The 22,664-nt window shown below is 38.1% G+C and overlaps 1 protein-coding gene across 3 annotated transcripts; it reads left to right on the top strand.

Annotated features, from left to right (window-relative positions):
• Positions 1 to 371: 371 nt before the first annotated feature.
• Positions 372 to 21,876, top strand: map3k3 (mitogen-activated protein kinase kinase kinase 3). 3 transcript variants are annotated; one of them, XM_081393137.1, is made up of 18 exons: positions 372 to 1,799; positions 6,962 to 7,003; positions 8,267 to 8,359; positions 10,807 to 10,937; positions 11,023 to 11,063; positions 11,432 to 11,531; positions 11,966 to 12,079; positions 12,277 to 12,394; positions 13,623 to 13,756; positions 14,858 to 14,931; positions 15,040 to 15,107; positions 15,215 to 15,310; positions 15,405 to 15,566; positions 15,717 to 15,865; positions 16,353 to 16,484; positions 17,908 to 18,037; positions 18,918 to 19,095; positions 19,998 to 21,876. In XM_081393137.1, exons 3-18 carry the CDS (start codon positions 8,356 to 8,358, stop codon positions 20,224 to 20,226), a joined length of 1,860 nt encoding a protein of 619 aa, XP_081249263.1. In that variant the 5' UTR covers positions 372 to 1,799; positions 6,962 to 7,003; positions 8,267 to 8,355; the 3' UTR covers positions 20,227 to 21,876. The 3 variants fall into 3 exon arrangements, with proteins under 3 accessions (XP_081249263.1, XP_081249265.1, XP_081249264.1); XM_081393139.1 differs by lacking the exon at positions 372 to 1,799 and adding an exon at positions 4,448 to 4,543; XM_081393138.1 differs by lacking the exon at positions 372 to 1,799 and adding an exon at positions 6,034 to 6,132.
• Positions 21,877 to 22,664: the final 788 nt, after the last annotated feature.

Below are 22,664 nucleotides of genomic sequence, written 5' to 3' on the forward strand. Positions count from 1 at the left end.
GTTTTTATATAAATATAAAAAACTTTTAAAATACAAAGACAGTAAAACAAATAACAGCATGTATAACATGATACAGCAGAGGGAAATAAAGGTTAGATTACTGTACCTTTTATTCACACAATCAGCGTTTTCATTTGAAATGTCTATTTAAAAGTATCGTTAATCTTGTAAATAAATCCTGGTCCCAGAAACAAATCACGGTAAGGCATTTTTGCTGAAAATGATTGTCTGGATGACAATAGTGTGAAAGGTTATGTTGTGCATTTGTTTAATAATGCATCACGTTATTCACCTAAACACAGCACCACCCTTTGAAAAAAAGTTCACGTCTGAATCTTACGTCATAAACGTGTGCGCGGCAGTGACGCTGTGCGTGTGTGCGTTTTACGTCACCAAACAAGAACCAAAGAGAGGAACAGCGCGAGCGCGCCCCCGAGCGTACAGAAAGTCCGTGTGCTTAAACACAGTTGTCATCTTGAACGTGTTACGGAAATTACAAACGTTATACAATGCATTTTTCCACCGACGACGGGTAAAAAAAAAAAAGTGAAAGCCATTTTATCCGTGCACGGGCATTAACATGCCGAACTTTTGGCTGGTTTTAAAGGAAGCGAGCTTATGTGTTCCGGTGACGAACTGCTTTTTCTCTGTCAGGAAACTCACTGCGCTAAAGATTCATTCTAGCATCTGCTGTTTATCATCCTCAACATCACGAGAATGCTTGGACTAATGTCGCCTAAACATCTCATCTCACGCTTAATATCACCAAAAGCGCTTGAACGGCCCTCGGGGAGCGTATTTCTCGCACTTTCGCGGAGTTTTAACTTTCGCTGAGTTTTAACCGTCACCAGCGGAAAAGGGAATTTGTTCTCGAAGTTCAAGTAGCCGCCGCTGACTGTAATGCGCACGCTCTTTTGTCCAGATCTTCGACAGTGCTTTTCCTGTGCAGTTATCCTCATACGGTTTTCGCTTTTCCTTCGGTAAAGTGGATACATGAATGCTGCTTTCACTGTCACATGCCTTCATTCATAATCATTTGTCGCATAATAATGCGGAGATTGTCCAATCATCGAGCTGAGGGCTCATTTTCTGGTTTATTTGACTTTACAAAGTTGTTACGCGCAGGATTAACGAACATTTACGGACTGTTATCGATTCGCCTTTCACTAGAAAAGTGAAAACTACGTTCGTTCAGAGTGAGCTGGCCAGACACAACAACGGAGGGGAAAAATTTGCAAACCTAGCAGGAAAAGAAGCCATCAGAATTACGGAAATCCTTTCTTTTCCTCCAGTCTGCTAATACAAATGGATTTTATGTACGCAACGCGCCTATATTTGTACCATTAGTGTTGTTACGAGATATTCTTGCTTTAGCTTTTGGACGTGACGCTTATTATTTAGATTTATTTTGAGCTCTCCATGCAGTAGTTATGCCTTCTTCACAAAGTTATAAAGATATGTCGCTTCATAAAACGTCCATGCTTTATTCGTAGGCACTAAACTGCTACTTTCTCTCAGCATAAACTGGAGATTACGTATTTTTGTGTATTAAAGAGGTCTCTTCTCTTGACTGGTCTGAGGAATAAGTTTTATGGATGAAATGGGAGACCCTCAGGGGTCCGCGCGCCTGAGAGCGCGTTAGCAATGGCAGCGGCCTGGAAATCTGTGGACAGTCATATTACATTAACTGTTGCTATTACGTTTGTCATCGCGATTTACATCGAGTTTCCCAAGATAGGACAGAAAGTGACTGGCTGAAGAGTCCCTCTTCAACTGCGTGCAGTTTACCCCAAGCTCAGGTGAGTATTTTAACTTGGGGTTCATTGATACTCTTGCTATTAATGCATTATACAACTTAACTGCAGGTTTTGATATTGTATTTTGGGTGGATGACAGTCTTGACTAATGAAACTGACATGCCCATGTTTTTTTCCCTCTTGTCATTCATAAAATATGCACTGAATATGCACACAATGTGTGACGAACAGCAGGTGTAAACTGATTCGCTAGTGCTGGAAATCGTGTAGAAAAAAAACAATATTATTTTCCATGGACTTATGTGGAGGTCTTCATGCGAATGTGTTTTATTTGAAATGGGAAAATGGCATATTGCATTAAAATGGAATTACAAATTATGTTTTGATGTTTGGTAATAAGTCATAACTCGGTTTCCATAAGTTTTCTATTTTAACCTGCCTATATGTTCTGGTATTAACTCGATCATATGCATGACATGCAAGTACTCATGCAAACAAACGAATGCCCAAATTGTTGGTATTTTACAGTAGGGAATGAGTGCTCAAGGTCAGTGTTTCCCAACCTTTTTTTTTTTTTTTTTTTCTTATAGACCACACAGCAACATCAGTAAGGTTTAATGACGGGGTCATCGACACAACCAGAAATTGTTAATTTTGCTTTAAATTTTGCTGTATATATCATTGCAATTGTTATATAATTTAGCTCTGACAATATTATTGAAGCCATGTCAAACAAAAAAGTAACCGATATTGGGAAAACACTTACTAAGCAGCACTTTTATTTTGATTCATAAGCTAACAATAACTAACTTACAATAGTGTCTCGGATACTGTCTGCAGTGTTAGTTAGTTTCTTTATCAGTCAAGCAAAGAGAATGCGGCGAGAAGTCACATGGCTTGCCTTACTGCGTGCACAGGTTTGCCATTTAATAATATTTATAACATTTATAACCAAAACAAAGAGCTGTGCATGCACAAGTAATTTTCAGGTGTACAAAGACAACTTGCATACCATTGTCACTAGAACTGCCTGCGATATGCCAATTTCCGTGCTCATTGAAAATGAAGTAGAGACCTGCGTTTGTCAAAGTGAATTTATGAGCGGCCCACTGGGAATTCTCCAGATACTCCTGATGGACACCACTGGGCCTGACCGTCTGTATTACCTGCAATGGGAGTCAAGCCCCTATACTCTAACCAGTAACAATAGTGACTGTGACCAAAGTAATATCAAAGATGGCGACATCCAAAAAACAAATTTTTTTACTTTTAACACAACAAGAGTCCAGTCATGCTGCAAGTTCATCCGTCAAATCTTCATTAACTGACAGCAGCTTTTATATCTTTTATTAACACAAAACTGACAGGAGAAGCTCTGGTGGAGAAGTGACCGTATCTTAAACCTTCAGATGACACACAGCTTATGTCACCGTTGCTGGAAGTTACCGAAACCACACACAAAACCCAACGCAGTGTAGATGCTTGTTTGTGCAGTGCAGAGCGGCTCTCTCTCACTGTGTGATGTGATAGACAACTAGTTGTCCAGTACGATTTTGTTCTCACTACGCAGGTTTTCCGAGAGTGTGGTTCTGAGTCGTGAAAATTTGCGGGTGTGAGTTCGGTTATAGAATGTGGTTGTCACACCTGTAAATAACTGTACTGTGTCTGTCCGAACATAACCGTAAATACAGGACTGACAACCGTATTCTGCTGCTATGTGAACGTTGCCCAAAACTAATTGATAAAATGTTTGCACAAAAAATGGAGATTAATCATTTATCATTTAGATTTTTTTAGTTCAATAAATAGACCATGTCCACTTGACCGATTAATGTTCATTTCACCAATTTGTGAGTTCCACATGTGACTTGACAGCTTAAATTAACTTGAACTATACATGCATATACCTTTTCTTGTTTCTCAAGCAAGTTTGTGTACAACTTAGTTGCTACCATTGAATTGTATTATAGGCCTGTATGTGTATCAGCATTTTATTGATCCGCTTGATTCTAGATATCAGCATTGGCCACTGATAACCTGTATCTGTTGATACTGATGAATAAATGAATGAATACTGAATAAATCTATTTCCCGTTTAACTAATCAAAACTGAAATAATTCCAATGCTGAGTACCCTGGGGAGCTTGTCTGGAATCCCTGTTATAAATGAATAAACCATAAATTACACGCATATCAGTTAACATTTCTACAAGTACACTGGTCTACATTTTAGAAATGTAGAAGTTTAGGAATTGCCTCATAAAGAAGGGGCTCAGAGACCAAAGCAGCTTTAAATCAGACATTTGTTTACAGTAGATACAGGAAGATAATAGCAGCATGGTACAGAACTGACAATCAGCAAACAGTTATTCCTGTTTAGATGTATTTAATATGTTTGTGAATGTGATTTTTGTGCTTTGCTTGTGTTGAGAAAATCCCTCACAGGTTTTGAGTGTCAATGTGCCTTTGCATCACAACTTTGCACAACTTTACACAGATGGTGTCAGATCTGTTTATGTTTGATGTAATATGGGGTTTTAGCCAGTTCATGACCTAGTGATAAAACATTGTCTCTTCCACCATCTAGAACAACTTGTCATCTCCACCCCAGAGCTGACAGGAACAGTTTTAGTCTAGCCACTCCAAAGTGTTGGGAACCCTAGAGGGGATTTGTACTGTAAGCCCCTCCACGAGCAAAAGCCAACAGCCTCAGCGCCACGGCTGGGAAAACCAGCCACAGACTAAACAGCCGAAATTCAGGCGGGAGGTGGTTGGAGGCGGGAATGGTAAGAGAAAATTGTTGAGATTCTGGCGAGTACTGGAAAAGGGATACAAGCATAACAGTGCAGGCCCAGGCCAGCTGACAGGGCCCATGGGTAGCCTTCTCCCCTTTCCAGATTCCATGCATACTTACCACAAGGTAATTAAGAGCAGGAGAGAAGGAAAATGAGTCAGAGAGGGGATTAGAGATTAGAGTTTCAATAAGGAAAAAGTTTTACAAACCTTAATTCAGGGGTTCTCTATAACTTTTTGCTCCGTGAACCATTTTAAGGTTTCAACAGAAGACAGAAGCAGCCGTTTTTGGGTGCTTGGTCAGTAGCTAATATCCATCCAAGTTGAGAAAAATCGCAGTATCTGAAAGGAAAAGAAAGAAAGAAAAAACATATTTTTGATAGGAAAATATTCCTGGCTTACCAGCCCGTCTTGCTGGGTCATTCAAATGATCAAACTTGGCTATGCGATTCAGTTTGCCCGGCATTCTCCCAGGTTCAGCAGTGTCCAGTTTGCCTTAGTGGCAGGATGCTCCTGTCCTGCATGCAAAAATTGCGGTCCTGCAAGTTCTCGCTCTCTTCTCTCAGACGGCGAAGTGACACACCTGCCTCCTCTCACTCATGTCTCATTCGCTCCGGTTAATAGTGCTTGTATTGCGCATAATTTGATTAAGACCTTGCATTTCTGTGGGCAGCAGTTCCCCTAGAGCAAGTGTCCAGATGCCTCAAGCACTTTACAATAAGGTCTCATTTGTTAACATTAGTTAATGTATTAACTAACAATGGGCAATACATTTGTAACAATATTTATTAATCTTTATTAATGTTAATTAACAAAAATCCAGCTGTTCATTGTTTGTTCATGTTAGTTCACAGTGCATTAACTAATGTTAACAAATACAACTTTTTATTTTAATAATGTATTTATTAATAAATGTAACCCATTTGAAAATATCATCTATCTAAAATAAATAAATAATAATTCTAATTGGTGTTATGAATCTCTGCCTTATTTTTTAACCCACTTGAAAATATTACATCTTGGAGTTCAGACTTTAGATTTATCCTCTAATTTAAATAGAGAAGGAAGTGAAATTGGTTTAGTTGGAAAGGAAGAAAAGACAGAAGCGGGATCTAAAGTCAGGTAGGAAACTGAGATGATGTTCCTGGTGAGGTGAGGGTCTGTTTAACTTAGACTTGCATGTGTATATATAGCGTAATATCAGATGAAGCCGCATGCATTCGCTGCTCGTTGCGTGTGTTCATAGGTTCAGTCGTCAGTCCACCTGGTGCCACCCATATTTGACTAAATGAGTGCAAATTAATGACCTCTGTAATTTCTCTCGGTTCAGTTGAAGTTGCATGACTGGAGGCGCTGAAACAAACGCATGCATATGCGCACATGTTCCTTACCTCATCCATTTGGTTAATAATTTCAGCATTGACCATAAATATGGAAGGATGAGCAATTTTTAGCAATGTTCAGTTAGTCCTCTCTTCTTCAGGCCGCTGTAATTGGATCTAAAGAGTTGCAGGTCAAATGAAGTCTGGCAGTGATGCACATTAGGAATGATGCAGTCCTATCCAGCGCTTCATTGTTGAAGGTCAGGATATGCTGGTGGAAGCATTCTAATGAGATTTTGCTGACTTTCTAGTGCAACCATTGGCTGGTTTGCCCCTCAATAGCTCACCTGGTTTGAGTTCTTAAGGATGTAAAATTTCCTTTACATTGTATAGATTTGATATGGCATTTTTGCATGTATTTAGTGTTGTATTTAATGAAAATAACTGAATTAACTAAGGCTTGAGCATTGATACAGTCTTTTCTGATTTCCATCTGTATATTTCAGTTAATATAACTGTATAATTTAGTACAAATTCAACGGTTGTATGGTATAAGTTTTACTTGAATATGAAAGTTGCAAATGAAATTTTCTCTAGGCTAATGCTGTAAATTATTTAAGGTAAAGGCAGTTTGATTAATTTAGTCTTTTTCCAATTTTTAAGAGCCAACTCATAAGAATAATGTTTTGAGTAATTGGGCTACACTGGTTTCAGTTTGTTTTTGCAACCTGCAAGTGCAACTCAATAAAAGTAAATTTTTTGACATAGTGGTACATGACCATTATCAATGCAGAACTCCTATTCACAGTTATAATTTACCCAATTATAATTATAACAGCAGATTTAACACTGCTATTGTCTGTGGTATATTCTAGAGATGAATACTGAAATGTGCTCAAACATTTTTATACAGAAAAAAATAAGCTAAAAAAAATCATACTGTTTGGTAAATGAATACTGACACTACAGATTCCATGCATAACACAGAGGTTAGCTGTGGTTAAATGGATTTTTTCCGAGAAATGGGTAATGTATTATGTGAAACTATAATTTGGACACCTTTGTGGTAAAGCAATTTTTTTCTTCCAGAAAGAACCGATAACTCTTTGAAGGACATCAAAAGGATACAAGGTAAGATTTTCTTTATTTATAAAAATTAGCTAATTTTTCTCAGTACATGGTCAACAATTTTGTAATGCACCAAATGATTTGTAACATCGCTAACTTTGAAAAATAAGACAAAACCTCAGTTAAAATACAGAACATCCAATGCACAGTACAGCCACTTTGATTCACATTCTTTTTCTTAATGTGAGCCACCTGTATTCATGGACAAATGAAATTTGAAAATATTACAGTGATAGTGTTTATAGGGAGTATGGCATTGTTGAAAGGGACTTTTATGGCTGGAATCAAGCCTGTGGAGCTGAAATCTGGCAATTTTTAAATGGTAAATATTTCCCTCTGCTCATTTCCCCTCGGCTGGAAGGTTTGTGCCTTGGTTCCTCTGTGCCAGCAGAGGATCATGTTACAGTCCTTCAGGTCTCACGTGCACTAACATGCATGCACTGCATATACTCTCACCATCCCGTCACATATGTAAAACATTCCACATTCAGTTTTCCTGCATTTTAGATGGGGGGTTTTGAGCATCTAGCATCAGTAAAATTTAAAGTGCCCCTATAATGCTATTTTAAAGGTTCCTAATTTGTTTGGAGGTCTCCTACCACAGGTTTACATGCATCAAAGGCAAAAAACAAACAAACAAAAAAAAACTTTTTCTCATAACATACATTGCACATCAATGATTCTCAAATGACTCATCCAGAGTAGTCTGAAGATTCAGTCTTTCTAAATCCCTTCTTTCTGTGAGCCTTTTTTGCTCTGATTGGCCGGATGGCTCAGTCTGTTGTGATTGGTCTACTGCTTACAGCACGTATTGGAAACGAAACAGCAATTACCATAACTGAATTTCAACTTTGAGGCTTCCTACAGCTCAGCGATTGCACACACTGTAAAGATCGTAACTATGGGTTCGATTTTACCATATCAATCTGATCGCGAGTCCGATGATGAAACATTGGAAGAACTAGTTATCCAACCTGAACCTCTATCGCAAGGACGACTTGAGCAGGACGTTTCTCAGTGACGCGATACTCAGTTTAATGTACAGTAGCCTACATTATGAGATGCTGCAACTGTTATTCCTCACCATCAGCATTAACAAGTGTATGTCCATCAACATTTGTAATTGCCAGTGTTGTTGTCGTTGTGCTGTTGACTGATATCATTGTTTGGCTCAGATTACATTTGTTTTGGTAGGTAGTTAAGTTACAGCTGATGACTCATTTTATCAGGAGTTTCTGTATAACCTGAATATTGTTCCATTTCTAGGCCATTGATGGGTGACACTAGAGGAAAGGGTGTGTGAGGACCTTCAAACCTGAACTTCAATCAATAGCACACACATTCATACCGACAAAATGAGTGAGTCCTCATGTTTTTTATCATATATCAGGGATCCTCAACAGGTCTTCAATTATTGCTTGAGCTCAAACAATAGAGAAAATTAAAAATATACAATATTAGGTTCATTTCAACCAAAGATAAAGTTAAAAAAATAAAGCTTAGCTAGATGTTTAAGTTCCTCTCACTCATTGAAGTGTTACTGACCCCAAACTTTTGAACAGTAATGTTTTTGAAAATCTCCATCCTATTTTCATCAACATTGCATTTTAGTCAGAAATACAGTAGAAACATTCATATTGTCAAATATTAAGATTAAAAGAACTGTTTTCTATTTTAATGTATTTTAAAATGTCATTTATTTCTGTGAAGGAAAGCTGAATTTTCAGCATCATTACTTTTCAGTATAACATGATCCCTCAGAAATCATTAAAATATGATGATTTGGAGCTCAACACAGTTGTTGCTTAATATTTTTGTGGAAACTGTGGTGCATTGTTTATGTGACTAAATAAATAAAAGTATTAAGTTCCTTGAAAAAAATCTTACTGACCCCAAACTTACTTTGTAAATTATGTATGTATATATTAGTGTATGGCAAGTTGTAAAAGTTCTTGTACAAGTACTTCTAATTGAAAGCGACACTTTATCATTTTTAATACTTGTAAAGCTGCTTGCTTCAGAGCAATCAATTGTACAAAGTGCTAGATAAATTGCTGATTTCTCACCTCTCATTTTTGATGTTTATTTTGTTGTTGAGAGGAAAGTGTGCAGCACATATTTACATATTCATCTAATTGAATGGCATTGGAATGTTCGCTAACACTATACCGCTGAAAAGGTTTTTAAACTTCTCTTTACCTCTAAGAGCGAAGAACGAAAAATAAATTTGCTTTGAGTATATCAGGGCCTTCCTAAATGACAGACAAGTTGCTGTTGATCTGGAAACAGCTGACGTCTGGAATTAAAAGGATGTTGGGAGATGTTTAAATGGAGACAGAGGGAAACATGGAGACAGACAGTGATGTTTGTTCTCACTGGTCACATGAACACACAGATATTCAACAGTTGAGTGGTTGAGTCTGTTGCTTGGGTTGATCTGCCATGTTCTAACACAGGTTTCCCAGTATTAGTGGGTAGACGAGGCTTCTCTGTTTCCCTCCCTCTCAGGAGGTGTGTGAAGTCCATCCAAAGAACACACTGCGAATATTTTCCCTGAGTGAGCTTAGCCAAGACTCAGCTCATTCTTACATCAAACATGAGAACAGAGATCTCAAAAACACGGTCATCTCCCTCTCTCAGACTTCTCTGCATTGACGCAGGTCTAGTCGTCTGACTGTGAGTGTTTATTCACAAAGGAGAGCAGAACATCCTCTCAGTTCTTCTGCACCTGTGTTGTAACAGTATTGCAAGTTTATAATTTCTGCAACATAATCTCGTTTGGTTTAAAGTAAAGTATTCAGCAACTCAAGGACACTCATTACAGTGATTGACCGCAGTTAAGGGTCAGCCACAAATTGATTTCACTTTTGATTTTAGTTTGTTTGGTGGATACTTTGTCAAAGCAGTGGTGCAATGTTAGTGACCTTTTATGTTATTAAGAGAATAGTAAAAAAAATCTTCATGAAACTGTGGCGGGACCGATTAGACCGTGGTGGGCTGCACAGTCTAGGAAAGGCTGCACGATTAATCGCAATGAAACCACACGCGATTTGCCAAAGGCTGCGATTATTTTATGCGCAGTTTGTCAGTGCAGCACGGCTGATCGGTAGTAAATGCTGCTCCATCTGAACACCAGAGGGCGTCTCAGGCAGACACACCAAATATGCCCCGCCGCAGAAGTACGATAACACATCATTCCAGGAAATCCCTATCGCTATAGCTGAATAAACAGAAGATTGAAACGCTTTGATTGATTAAACATGACTAATAAACACACGACTTCCTTATTTTGTGTAAGAAGCCTCATCATCTCACAGAAGGATGCTCAACTGTCGTTATGAAGTGAGTTTGAAGTAAAAGCATGTTATTAAATGTTGTCTTTTATTGGACAAGTGGTTCATAAATGCTTGGAATGTTTGGAAAGATGTTTGACGTGTGTTGATTTTTCAAATGCACGTTATAAGTGACTCAAACTCACAGTGCTTTCAGGTGGAGCAGCGCTTACAGAGCCGTACATCAATGACAAGCTGCGCATAAAAAATAATCGCAGCCTTTGTGATTTCATAATCGCGATAAGCCATATCGGTTTAAGATTTCATGTATATTGCGATTAATCGTGCAGTCCTACCCCTATTTTTGCATTTAGATAAAATTTGAATATTTTTATTAATCAATATTAATATGAAAATATGATCTGTCCCATAAATGTTGTTTTAATATGAGTGTGCCATCTTTGTCTATCTAAAGTCTTTGCACTAACATGAAAATAATTATCAGCTTATTTGTATCTCTGTCTTTCTCCCCAGATGAGAGACAGGCTCTCCATTCAATTATGAAGGATCTGGTGGCCCTGCAGATGACCAGGCGCCAGCCGGCGTCAAATTACGACACGGCAAAACCAAAACCTGTCAACACTGCCAACTCTTCCAACAGAATGGTAATACACATACATACAGCTGAAACAGTGACTCCTAGTCCTATATGACCCTGATGTGACCTCACCTCTTTTTCGTTCTCTTCAGGAGGATGTCAGGATTAAGTTTGAGTTTTGTGGTGAAAGAAGGTGAATTTAAGTTTCTTTTCTACTTGAATGTGCATGCATGTATGTGTTAAAATAAAAGTAAGGATCAAATACACTGGGGTTTTGATTTTGAGAGATTACACACAGATACACACAGGCATGCTCTCTCTCAGCTCTCAGACTGGTAACGCAGTGGAAAGGGAAAGGACTGTGGTTTGTCTGTGGCTGCCAGGACAGACCACAGCTATGCTAGGTGTGCTCTCAGGAATGTGTGCACTCTGCAGATCCGACTGTGTGTTTGACTTGACTTGCCGCCTCGGATTACACATCTGAAGAAATCTCAGCTTCCTGTTTGATGTCCCCCCCTCTGTGTGCATGGCGTGTGTTTGTGTTTATATATGTTTGTGTAGGATTCTGATGTTTGGGCGGCCTGTGCAGTTTGAGGAAGTCCAGCAGAAAGTCAAAACATTCTTCGGTCAGCAGCTAGACCTGCATTATATGAATAATGAGGTATTGATTCACATTCAAATGCACTCACTGACACTCGCTTATGTCTGGTCACTTAGCAAAAATACTCAGTAATTTAATGTCCACTATTTTAGTCCTATTTCTTGGGTAGATTGATTGAATTTTGTGTATTATTTTGTATAAAGGATTCATCAGACTTATTCACTGTAACTCCTGTAAGTCTTTTGAATTACTCATTTAAAGCATCTGCAACTAAGAGTTATTTGCTCCTGAATTGGACCACACTGCAGCGGTTGGACAGAAAACTGATGATAGCATCAGTTAATACGTTTTAAACTTTTTTTCCCCCCAAAAGATAATTTCTTATTCTGAAATGTTTAAGCAACGGAAAAAAAACTGAGTGCACCTTTTATCAATCAGGCAGCTCTACTAAATGTATGTATTACGTGTATTTGTGCATTTGTTTGTACACACAGCTGTCCATTCCCCTGCGTGATCAGGGCGACTTGGATAAAGCCATTGATCTGCTGGACCGCAGCTCAAACATGAAGAGCATCAAGATCATGCTGCTGACACAGGAACAAAGCAATGTGAGACTTACAATTAATATATGTTAATATCAACCAGTTCAATTTGGAAAGAAGACAAATGGTGCAGAGCAGATTATTAAATCTCTGCTCACTAGAAAGAGCTCAATTAGTACATGTAAGAATCCAATAATATGTTGTTTCTACACACAAAAATGCTTGTTTTTTTAAATGCTTAATAAGTACGTGTGTGTGTGCAGGCCTCTCCATCTCATCACACAGTCAGTAAGCAGGTTCGCATCAAAACTTCTCAGTCCACTGGTGATGTCAGCACTGCCTACCAGTCCTCAGAACCCAGAGGACGCCACCACTCCACCAGTGAGCTCACACACTGAAAAATCACTTTGCCTTTCTTATCAATCTTCTTGCTCTGGTCTTTTTTTTTTCTCTCATTCTATTTCATTTCTCTTTCATTTCTCTCTCTCTCTCTCTCTCTCTCTCTCTCTCTCTCTCTCTCTCTCTCTCACTCTCTCTCTCTCTCTCTCTCTCTCTCTCTCTCTCTCTCTCTCTCTCTCTCTCTCTCTCTCTCTCTCTCTCTCTCTCTCTCTCTCTCTCTCTCTCTCTCACTCTCCTCTCTCTCTCTCTCTCTCTCTCTCTCTCTCTCTCTCTCTCTCTCTCTCTCTCTCTCTCTCTCTCTCTCTCTCTCTCTCTCTCTCTCTCTCTCTCTCTCTCTCTCTCTCTCTCTCTCTCTCTCTCTCTCTCTCTCTCTCTCTCTCTCTCTCTCTCTCTCTCTCTCTCTCTCTCTCTCTGTTGTTTCTCTGACTTCCTCTGTGAGCAGTGGGTCCTCTTCCTTTTCCTGTCCACCATCACTGGCTGCTCCACAATGGCTTGCTGGATCCCAGCCAATCAGATTGCGAGACATTATTAGCATGGTGGGCCAATGGCCTGTTGTAGAGAGAGTGTGTATTTTAGGGGGGAGGGGAGGTTGTTACAGCTTGTGAGGGCGTCTGGAGAAAAGCGTGAGCTCTTTGAGGCTCTGTAACTGGAAGAAAAAGACATTTGTTTATACTTTCCTTCAGTCTCATGACTCAGCTGTTTTGACTTTAGATCATGCCCTTGTCACAGTGTATCATGTAGCATGGGACTTTTTTATTTCGGATTTTCTTTGAGCACAAAATAATCTACTGTCTGATTAAATCATGCAACCTGTATGAGCATGTAAGTCTAACAGGAAGGCCATAACTGAAATAAAGTTATACAGATGCTTTATTTGACAGTGGCATTAATGATCGTTTGCAAATATAAATCAAAATATAAATATTAACGTGTGAACTGTAAGGTGTCGATTTTCAGATTATTATGGTAGTTTTTCCTCTCTCACTAAATCACTGTACTGACTGAAAGGAAACCAAAATACAACAGTGAATTAAACATGATGTGAATACAAATAGTTGCATGTGTGCACCCTCGATCTCACATGACAGCATTGACAGTCCAACTGAGATATATGTTTGCCACTTTAACAGTAAGACCAGATAAAGATCTTCTTGCAGTTGTTAAATTATTAGTTTTAACATTTTATGTCTTTTGTCTTGTCATTACCTAGGCTCTCAGAATACTGGGCGAAGTTCTCCGCCCCCTGGTTACGTTCCTGAGCGGCAACAGCGAATCGCACGTCAGGGATCTTACACCAGCATCAATAGCGAGGGGGAGTTCATACCTGAAACCAGTGACCAGTGTGTGAGTTCAAGGACACATGCGCAAATATGGCTCGATGGTGTTTTTAGCCCCCAATGGCTCCTTCCAGGCAGCTAACCCTAACCTCAACCTTAAACCTATACCCATCCCCTCGCTGCCTTGAAGGCGCCGCTGGGGGCTAAAACACCAAACACCGCAAATATGTATATGAGACGCTTTAAAACTATAACAAGTTTAGTGCTTTGTGATAGTTTTTATATATAAAGAATTATACAGAATTATTTTAATATATAAATTATTTTTTATATACACTACCATTCAAACGTTTGGAGTCGTTTGGACAGTAATATTGAGAAATATTATTATAATTTAAAATTACTTCAGCATCACTACTCCAGTCTTCAGTGTCACGTGATCCTTCAGAAATCATTCTAATATGAAGATTTGATGCTCAAGAAACATTTTGTATTAATACCAAGTTTGAAAACAGTTGTGGAAAACATTTTTTAGGATTCTTTGATGAATATAAAATTCAGAAGAACAGCGTTTATTTGAAATATTTACATATGTGTGTATGTATATGTCTTTATTGGCACTATTGTTCGATTTAATGTGTTCTTTGCTGAAGAAATGACTATTATTATTTATAAATTCATCACCCCAAACTTTGTACAGTAGTGTACTTATATAAAAGTATACATGTTGTTATATGCAATAGCATTATATTACGTTACACTTAAATATACCCTCCATATGCCGTGTCAGTTATTATTAGTGCTGTATATTACACTCTAAATCAGAAATAAATGATCAAATCATGGGAATTTGTAATTTGGTAACATGCTAACTTTTGCAATTACTGTACTCCCTTAAAATTGTATATACATTGGTAACTTACATATTCTTGCAGCCAGTATGTGTTGATAAAGGGCAACATGTACAGCATAGATTTCAAATACTGTATAGAAAAGGTGTCAGGGTTACCTTGCGATGTTCCCATATAAATGCCACATTCTGCAATTGTCATAGAAGCTCTGTGAGAGAATTCAAGTAAATATACCACTGCAGAAATTACATAATGTCACCTAATCATCTAGTTTGCCATCTGAGTCAATTAAACGTATAATTCACCTGTATTTGAAGGTGCTGGATCCTTGGAGCAGTGCAGAAAACTCAGTGTCCGGCAGCTGTCAGTCACTGGACAGCAACTCTGACAGGTGAGGACACAGATACAATCGGAAATGTATTTGAATGATACTGTAATAGTAAACACCTGTAACTGTTTTTTTTTTTTTTGGCATTTATTGGTGTCTCTTGTTTCGTAGCCCCTCACTCAGGAAACCTCGTACACACAGGGTTAAGAGTTACCCTGACAACCGACAGGACTGTGCTGGTGTGTTTCAATAAAGATGCTGCTGCAATCAGTAAATCAATTAATAAAGTTTTACAAATCTGCGCTTCCATTGACCCAATTCTCCTCTTCCCATTCTTCTCTTTTAGACCGGGAAAACCATGCAAATGATAAGATTGTGGGTAAGGGAGGGACATACCCTCGAAGGTATCATGTGTCCCTGCATCATAAAGACCACAGTGAAGGTGCGATATCCTCAGGCCTTTCGTAAATTTGAGTGTACTCACACACTCCAGGTCCTCCCATGTCATGTTTTAAACAAATAATGCTGCTGCTCAGGTCGCCGGACGTTTCCGCGGATCCGTCGTCCCCATGGAAACTTGTTCACATTGGTGCCATCACGGCGATCGCTGAACGGCAGTGAGGAGAGTTTGGGGAGCTGGAAGCTGGTGGATACTCAGGCCAGACTCCGCCCAAAGGACCGCCCAGTCCCTCATAAGTGTGAGTGTGATATAGATTATGATGTTGTACATTATAGTAGTGTTTATAAGCATTTGTCAACTGCTTTGATGTATTTAAGATGTATGTATTTGTGTGAAATTGTCAATTGAATTGGTTTCATTCATCATTGTTGTATCATTATATGTGCAGCTCCTACGGCTCCAGTGACGTGGCGTAGGGGGAAGTTGCTAGGCCAGGGTGCTTTTGGAAGGGTTTATCTGTGCTATGATGTCGACACAGGCAGAGAACTTGCAGCAAAACAGGTTCATTTTGATCCTGCCAGTCCAGAGACCAGTAAGGTACACATTTATTTTTTTATTTAGCCTTTTCTCATTCTCTTTTTGAGATTATCAGCATATTTTTTTCTTTTCTCTTGATTTATGTCTATATCTTTCTTTCTCAAACTTTTCCCCCACTCTTTAAACTCTTTCCTGTCTGCCATTGCAAAAACATGCACTGTCGCTTCCTGTATCTGTGTGTGATTGTGTGTGTTGGGCAGAGGGGGGTTTGAGTCGAGGGGAAGTGGGGTAGTCTAACAACGCATTTCTCATCGATCATGCCCTCAACATGACACAAACACACATATGCTCGCTCACACAATCAAAAACTAAATGCAACCATTATGTTTGTGCTTTCCCATCCACTGTTTGGCTTTAGTGTGTTGTGGTTTTATATTTTTTCACCTATATGCTCTGTCATCTCACTCATGCTTCCTCTGGTCACAGCCGCTCCGCTCGGCTCGGCTCAGCTGTGGTCGTGTCATGACTCTTGCCCTCCTTTCTGCAGGAGGTGAGCGCTTTAGAGTGTGAGATACAGCTGTTGAAGAACCTGCACCATGAACGAATCGTCCAGTACTACGGTTGCCTTAGAGACCACAGTGAGAAGACCCTCACGATTTTCATGGAGTATATGCCTGGGGTGAGTTTGAAAGAGTCATCAAGTATTGGGAAAGCAACAATGATTAGACTTGTTAAGGGAAAAGATAGCAAAAAAGTTAAATTCTGGAATTCCATTTGCCTCATGTCGTTCCAAACCTGTGTGCTGTTATTTTTTCCATGGAACTCATGGAAAATATATATTTTTTTTTATAAAATGACAGATCACAGGGTGTCATGCTCCAAAAATAACAACAAAAAAAGAATCCACATGACTTCTGCACTATATCTATCTATCTATCTATCTATCTATCTATCTATCTATCTATCTATCTATCTATCTATCTATCTATCTATCTATCTATCTATCTATCTATCTATCTATCTATCTATCTATCTATCTATACACACACACACATCTATCTATCTATCTATCTATATATATATGTGTGTGTGTGTGTGTGTGTGTATATATATATATATATATATATATATATATATATATATATATATATATATATATATATGTATATGTGTGTGTGTGTGTGTGTGTGTGTGTGTGTGTATATATGTATGTGTGTGTGTGTGTGTGTGTGTGTGTGTGTATATATATATGTATGTGTGTATTTATATAAATGTTTGTGTATATATATATATATATATATATATATATATATATATATATATATATATATATATATATATATATATATATATATATATATATATATATATATATATATATATGTATGTGTGTATATTTGTGTGGAAGTGAGTGTATAGAAGGTTCAAAGGTTTGAGGTGGGTAAGATTATTATTATTATTATTATTATTATTATTATTATTATAATTTTTTTTTTTTAATGTTGTCTCTAATGGCCACCCATTTATTGCATCAAAAATATAGTAATATTGTGAAATATCATTACAATTACAAATAACTGGTTTCTATTTGAATATTTTAAAATGTAATTCTATTCAGCATTATTATTATTTTCTAAAAATGGTACTGACCCCAAACTCTACTGGTAGTGTATGTTTACATTTACACTACGTTTTCATATATGCATTTTTAGATCATTATATACAGCACATTTTCTGAAGCCATATGATGGCTTTTTGTGATAAAATTAACCAAACGTATTGTTCATTGATCTGAGTCTTATTTATTGAGGCTTATGCACCTCTGCTGCAACTCACAAATCAAATATAAAATGACAAATTACATCTATGGAAACTACTACTTTAGTGTTCCAGTGGTAAAATAAAAAAAATAACAGCATACAGGTTTGGAATGAGTAATCAATGGCACAATTTTTATTTACATTTTCATTATCACTCTAATGCTTTTTTTTTATCTTAAGGTTTGTAATGTGTCATCATCACACACCTGTTTGATAGCAATACTGTGGTTGTTGTGTAGAGTTCAGCGTGATTCACTGGTGCTGTGGTTTTTGACCCCTCAGGGTTCAGTCAAAGACCAGCTAAAGGCCTATGGGGCCCTGACAGAGAATGTGACGCGCAAGTATACAAGACAAATTCTGGAGGGCATGTCCTACCTGCACAGCAACATGATCGTCCACAGGGACATCAAAGGTACATCCTGGCATTAGACCTCACATAGTCAAAAACAATCACTTTTTTTTTGTTGTTGTAACAATTAGTTATTTGAAACAAGTGTACTATGTCAAAGTTTGTAAATTCGCACTGCTGACCAATGGGAAATGTATTATGTAGAAAATTAGTAATATTTGAATAGTGAGTATTCTGAGTAAAAAGTGTGTTTTTTCATATTCAAATACTTTTAGATCACATTGTACAGCTTGTAAATCTATAATATAGCCAGGGTTTGAAATTAACATCCACCACCGGTAAAAATCAACTGTGGCGTAACGCTGTCAAAACACTAGCCAATTCAGCATGTTACTTATTATGTTTACTCTCTTTGCTGGGGAATTTCTTGTAAGCCAAATCTGCGTAGATTTAGCACAAATACTCACCTCATGAGTCATCATGATATATTAAATACAGCGTATTGCACAGAATCTGCACATATCTGGCTTACTTGACTATGCACGTCACTATGCAACAAATAATGGCGCTCTTGTTCATTTGCATTGAAGCAATAGCGAAGATTAAAAAGCATTTGGTTAACAGAAAAGACATTGTTAATTTCCAACATCCTACATTTTTTTTATGTTCTTTGTACTGTATTGATCTGTCCACCTAAAACACATTTTTGGTAATGAGGATGAAAGAGGAAGGGAGGAGATGGCTGGACGACAGGATTTTGTTTGAATAAGAAATGAATGTATGAAATCCAAATTTTATAATATATACAAGCTGTGACGTAGTTAATCTGGTTTATTTATTTTTTTATTTATGAATGGCCGGTTACTTAAACGTTTTGTAGCCAAATTGCCCGGTGAGTGTGAGATCTATCTTTCTCCGTGGTCACATCCTCCGTTGCATTCAGGTGCCAACATCCTGCGAGATTCAGCCGGCAATGTGAAGCTGGGAGATTTTGGCGCCAGTAAGCGGCTTCAGACCATCTGCATGTCCAGCACTGGGGTCCGTTCTGTTACCGGAACGCCGTACTGGATGAGCCCAGAGGTCATCAGCGGAGAGGGGTACGGCCGGAAGGCAGACGTTTGGTGAGTGCAGGTTTTTTTGTTTGTTTTGTTTGTGAATAATTTTTTTTAATAAAAACTAAGAAAAATAAATTTTAGACAAATAAAGATTTTGAGATTGAGAGAAGCACGTGCACATGCTTTGGAACAGCATTTTCCATCTTCAATCATGGGAACCTTGCAGCTGCATATTTTTACTAGAGTGAGAAAAGCAGCTGGGTTTTATGAAAGTCAATGTTAGTGTGATGCTTGCAGTAATATAAACGGCAACAAATTTGCACCATTTAGATGAGCTCATCTAGTCAATTTTTACTGTAAATTGTTTATTAAACAGACATGATTGTGATCTGTTGCGGAGAGTTAAAAAAAAAAACAAGCAACATTCTCTAAATATTAAGAACCTATTTTTAACATGCCAAAGAAAAAAATGGAGAAAAAGAACAGGCCTGTTTTTAAACCTAACTGCACATATTCTCATTCAGTGGGAGTGGCTTAGTTGCTGCTCAGGGATTCCCCGACATAAACTGATTGGACAGTCTCCCGTCAGGTCAGGGGAGCATTATGATTGGCTGAAAGTCAGCTCGGAAAGTTTGTGGTTGTCTGGGTCTCCATGTAGGGCACTAGCTCATAACACTATAAAAAAAAAAAAAAAAAACATTCTTGATCAGTATTTTTATCTTATTTTGCAATTACAAAATGTCTATAAACATCCATAAAAAGTTTAATAAATTAACTTGAAGCAAAATTAAAAAGATAATTGCCAAAAATCAATCAAAATGTATGAGATCTGAGAATCTGAAACATCTGGAATCTATAACTTTACTGAAAAATTAACAGACGGCACTTGAAAACATGTGGCGTGTAAAATAAAAAATATCATGTGACCTAACGGGTCATTAATCTTAAACTGTATGTTGTGTGAACAGGAGTCTTGGCTGCACTGTGGTGGAGATGTTGACAGAAAAGCCCCCTTGGGCTGAATATGAGGCCATGGCGGCCATATTTAAGATCGCCACTCAGCCCACCAATCCCCAGCTGCCCTCCCACATCTCCGAGCACACGCGGGACTTCCTACGCTGCATCTTCGTGGAGGCCAAATACCGGCCGAGTGCGGAGGAGCTGCTCAGACATCCCTTCTCACAGATCTTGTGCTGAGGAGGCCCACTGTCCATCCAACTGCTTCAACTTGTTAGTTTCCCTGTTCAAAAACATCTAAGAGTGTGATCAACTCAGTTTCAAAGGCAATCTATGTTTCCAGAGCATGTGACCTGCCAGCACCCAATCAGCTGTTGCCTGGATTAGGTCACAAAACTGGTTTATTCTCTATCAGTTTAAAAATGTTGTGTCTTTGTGACAGCAGGGGGCGCTACAGGACTTTCGTGCTGCATACACTCTTTAGTTCAGGAATAAACAGGTTGATGGTGTAAGAGCAGATGAAACAAACATGATACTGTTTGAGCTGTTTACAGCTTTACTTAGTACAGAACTTATTACAACAACTGCCAAATGTGCCTTCTGAAGCCAACAGGGTCTGAATCGCCTTGAATGAGGTTTTCAGACATCAAGAATGTCTCCTAGTAATGAATGTTTCATACAGTCCACAGCAGAGTTGTGAAGCCAAAGCCTTACGTGCCAGTTTCCCTGGATCTCCATGTGCGCCTGTTGTTGACTACAGGCCCTTAGTGTTAAAAGAAGCGTAACAATTGTGTCTCGGTTTGTTTCTGCCTTCGACAAATGAGGGTCTTGCGCACGTCAGTCTCGAACGCTTTGAATTTGCGGTTAATCTTATATTTTGATTAATCTTTATAGAATTGCACTTCCTTGATTTGTCGTTTGTAGGTAGCGTTTAGTCTGTTACAGAAAGCAGCTTTCTCTCTTTTTTGAGCTTGAGGTTACAGTGAAGAGGTTCTTTGGACGAAGCGTAATTACGTAGTTTTGGACCACCGTAGTGCCTTATGGTGTCCTGTAGAGAGCAGCAGTACAGTCTTTAAGATGCAGCTAATCTCACTAATAGTCTTCCCATAGTGATGCGATGTCAAATCGGGAATCTCGTAAGGCGTTTTATCGGTTATTTAGGGTGTGGTGAGATATTGAGAGCACATTAAGATGTATATTAGTTTTCTCTCCAGCCCAGCCAAAGAAAACGTATTAAGAAAGTGCCTTAAGTGTCGTATGGCAGTATATCGGACTCATTTGGATCAGATGCACTTTTATTAAATGAATGTTGAATTTACCAAATTGTTCGTTTGTTACAGAATGTGAAGCCTTTTTCACTTTTATTTATATCCCATTGTTCAGCCATTTTTATATACGAGTATATATGTTTATGTATAAATCTATTTTTATATAGTGACTCTGTCTGAACCGAGTTGTGCTAATAGGAACAGAAGATGAGTTAGAAACAAGAATTGTAAAAGCAGCTGGTTTTGCAGAGACTACAACATGATTTTACATGTTTATTTCTGGCTGGAAATTGAGCTCTGGCGATTTATGCCGCACCTGATCTGTGCAAGTCACAAGTCCTCTGTACTCTCGTTTTTTTTAAGTGTTTATTGTGTGTGTGTGTGTGTGTGTCTATTTCTGTTTATCTGTCTGCTTTTTCCCTGAGGATATCGGAGAGAATCTCATGCAGACAGGATTTGAATGCAGGTTGTTACAGGAAGTGACTAGTGCCGTGAATCATTCTCAGAAATACATGTATACACAAAATTTCACATTTGCTGCCACTTAGAAATGACTTGCACAGAGATGCATTTACCTTTATGTATTCAGAGTTGCAGTGTTGGAAAGAAAAATGAGAGGTGTAAAAAGAAAAAAAAAATTATGTTAAGAAAAAAAAAAGAATGGTTTAAAGGTTGATGTACACTAACTTTCAAAGTTTGGGGTCAGTAAGATTTTTGTAAAATAAGTTAATACTTTTCTCATCAAGGATGCGTTAAATTGATCAAAAGTGACAGTAAAGACATTTATAATGTTACAAATGGTTTCTATTTCAAATAAATGCTGAAAAGAAATTATGGTTTCCACACAAAGAAATTAAACGGCACATCTGTTTTCAACATTGATAGTAATGTTTCTAGAGCAGTAAATCATCATATTAGAATGATTTCTGAAGGATCATGTGACACTGAAGACTGGAGTAATGATACTGAAAATACAGCTTTGTCAATCACAGGAATAAATTACATTTTAAAATATAGTAAAATAGCCATAATAAAAAGTTTTTTACTTTATTTTTGATCAGATAAATGCAGCCTTGGTGAGCATAAAGGACTTATTTTTTAAAAAAAATATATAATATAGGATATATCACTGGCTAGTAGTGTATTTCAGAATGCAGGAAAGTGTTATTATACTTGGAAAGTAAGCACATGGGACTTGGAATGTTTGTGATGAACTGAGAAAAGTGTATGAAAAGGTGCCAAGCTTTCTTTGGAAATGTATTTTGAGGCGTTGTTCAAATGAAAGGGTATGTCGATGCCAGGGACAAAATTCCATTCAGCTTGACGACTTTGTTTAGCTCAGGGTTTGAGTGACAGGTGTTCATCATACGGGCACACCAACACTGATCACAGGACCAATTGTCCTCCTTT

Source organism: Scardinius erythrophthalmus (genome assembly GCF_964197995.2).
Source record: "Scardinius erythrophthalmus genome assembly, chromosome: 1".
Taxonomy (NCBI): Eukaryota; Metazoa; Chordata; class Actinopteri; order Cypriniformes; family Leuciscidae; genus Scardinius; species Scardinius erythrophthalmus.

Coding starts and splice junctions, on each gene's coding strand:
- map3k3 (XM_081393137.1), top strand. Junction 12,080..12,276: donor TGACACAGGAACAAAGCAAT/GTGAGACTTACA, acceptor GTGTGTGTGCAG/GCCTCTCCATCTCATCACAC. Junction 16,485..17,907: donor TCATGGAGTATATGCCTGGG/GTGAGTTTGAAA, acceptor TTGACCCCTCAG/GGTTCAGTCAAAGACCAGCT.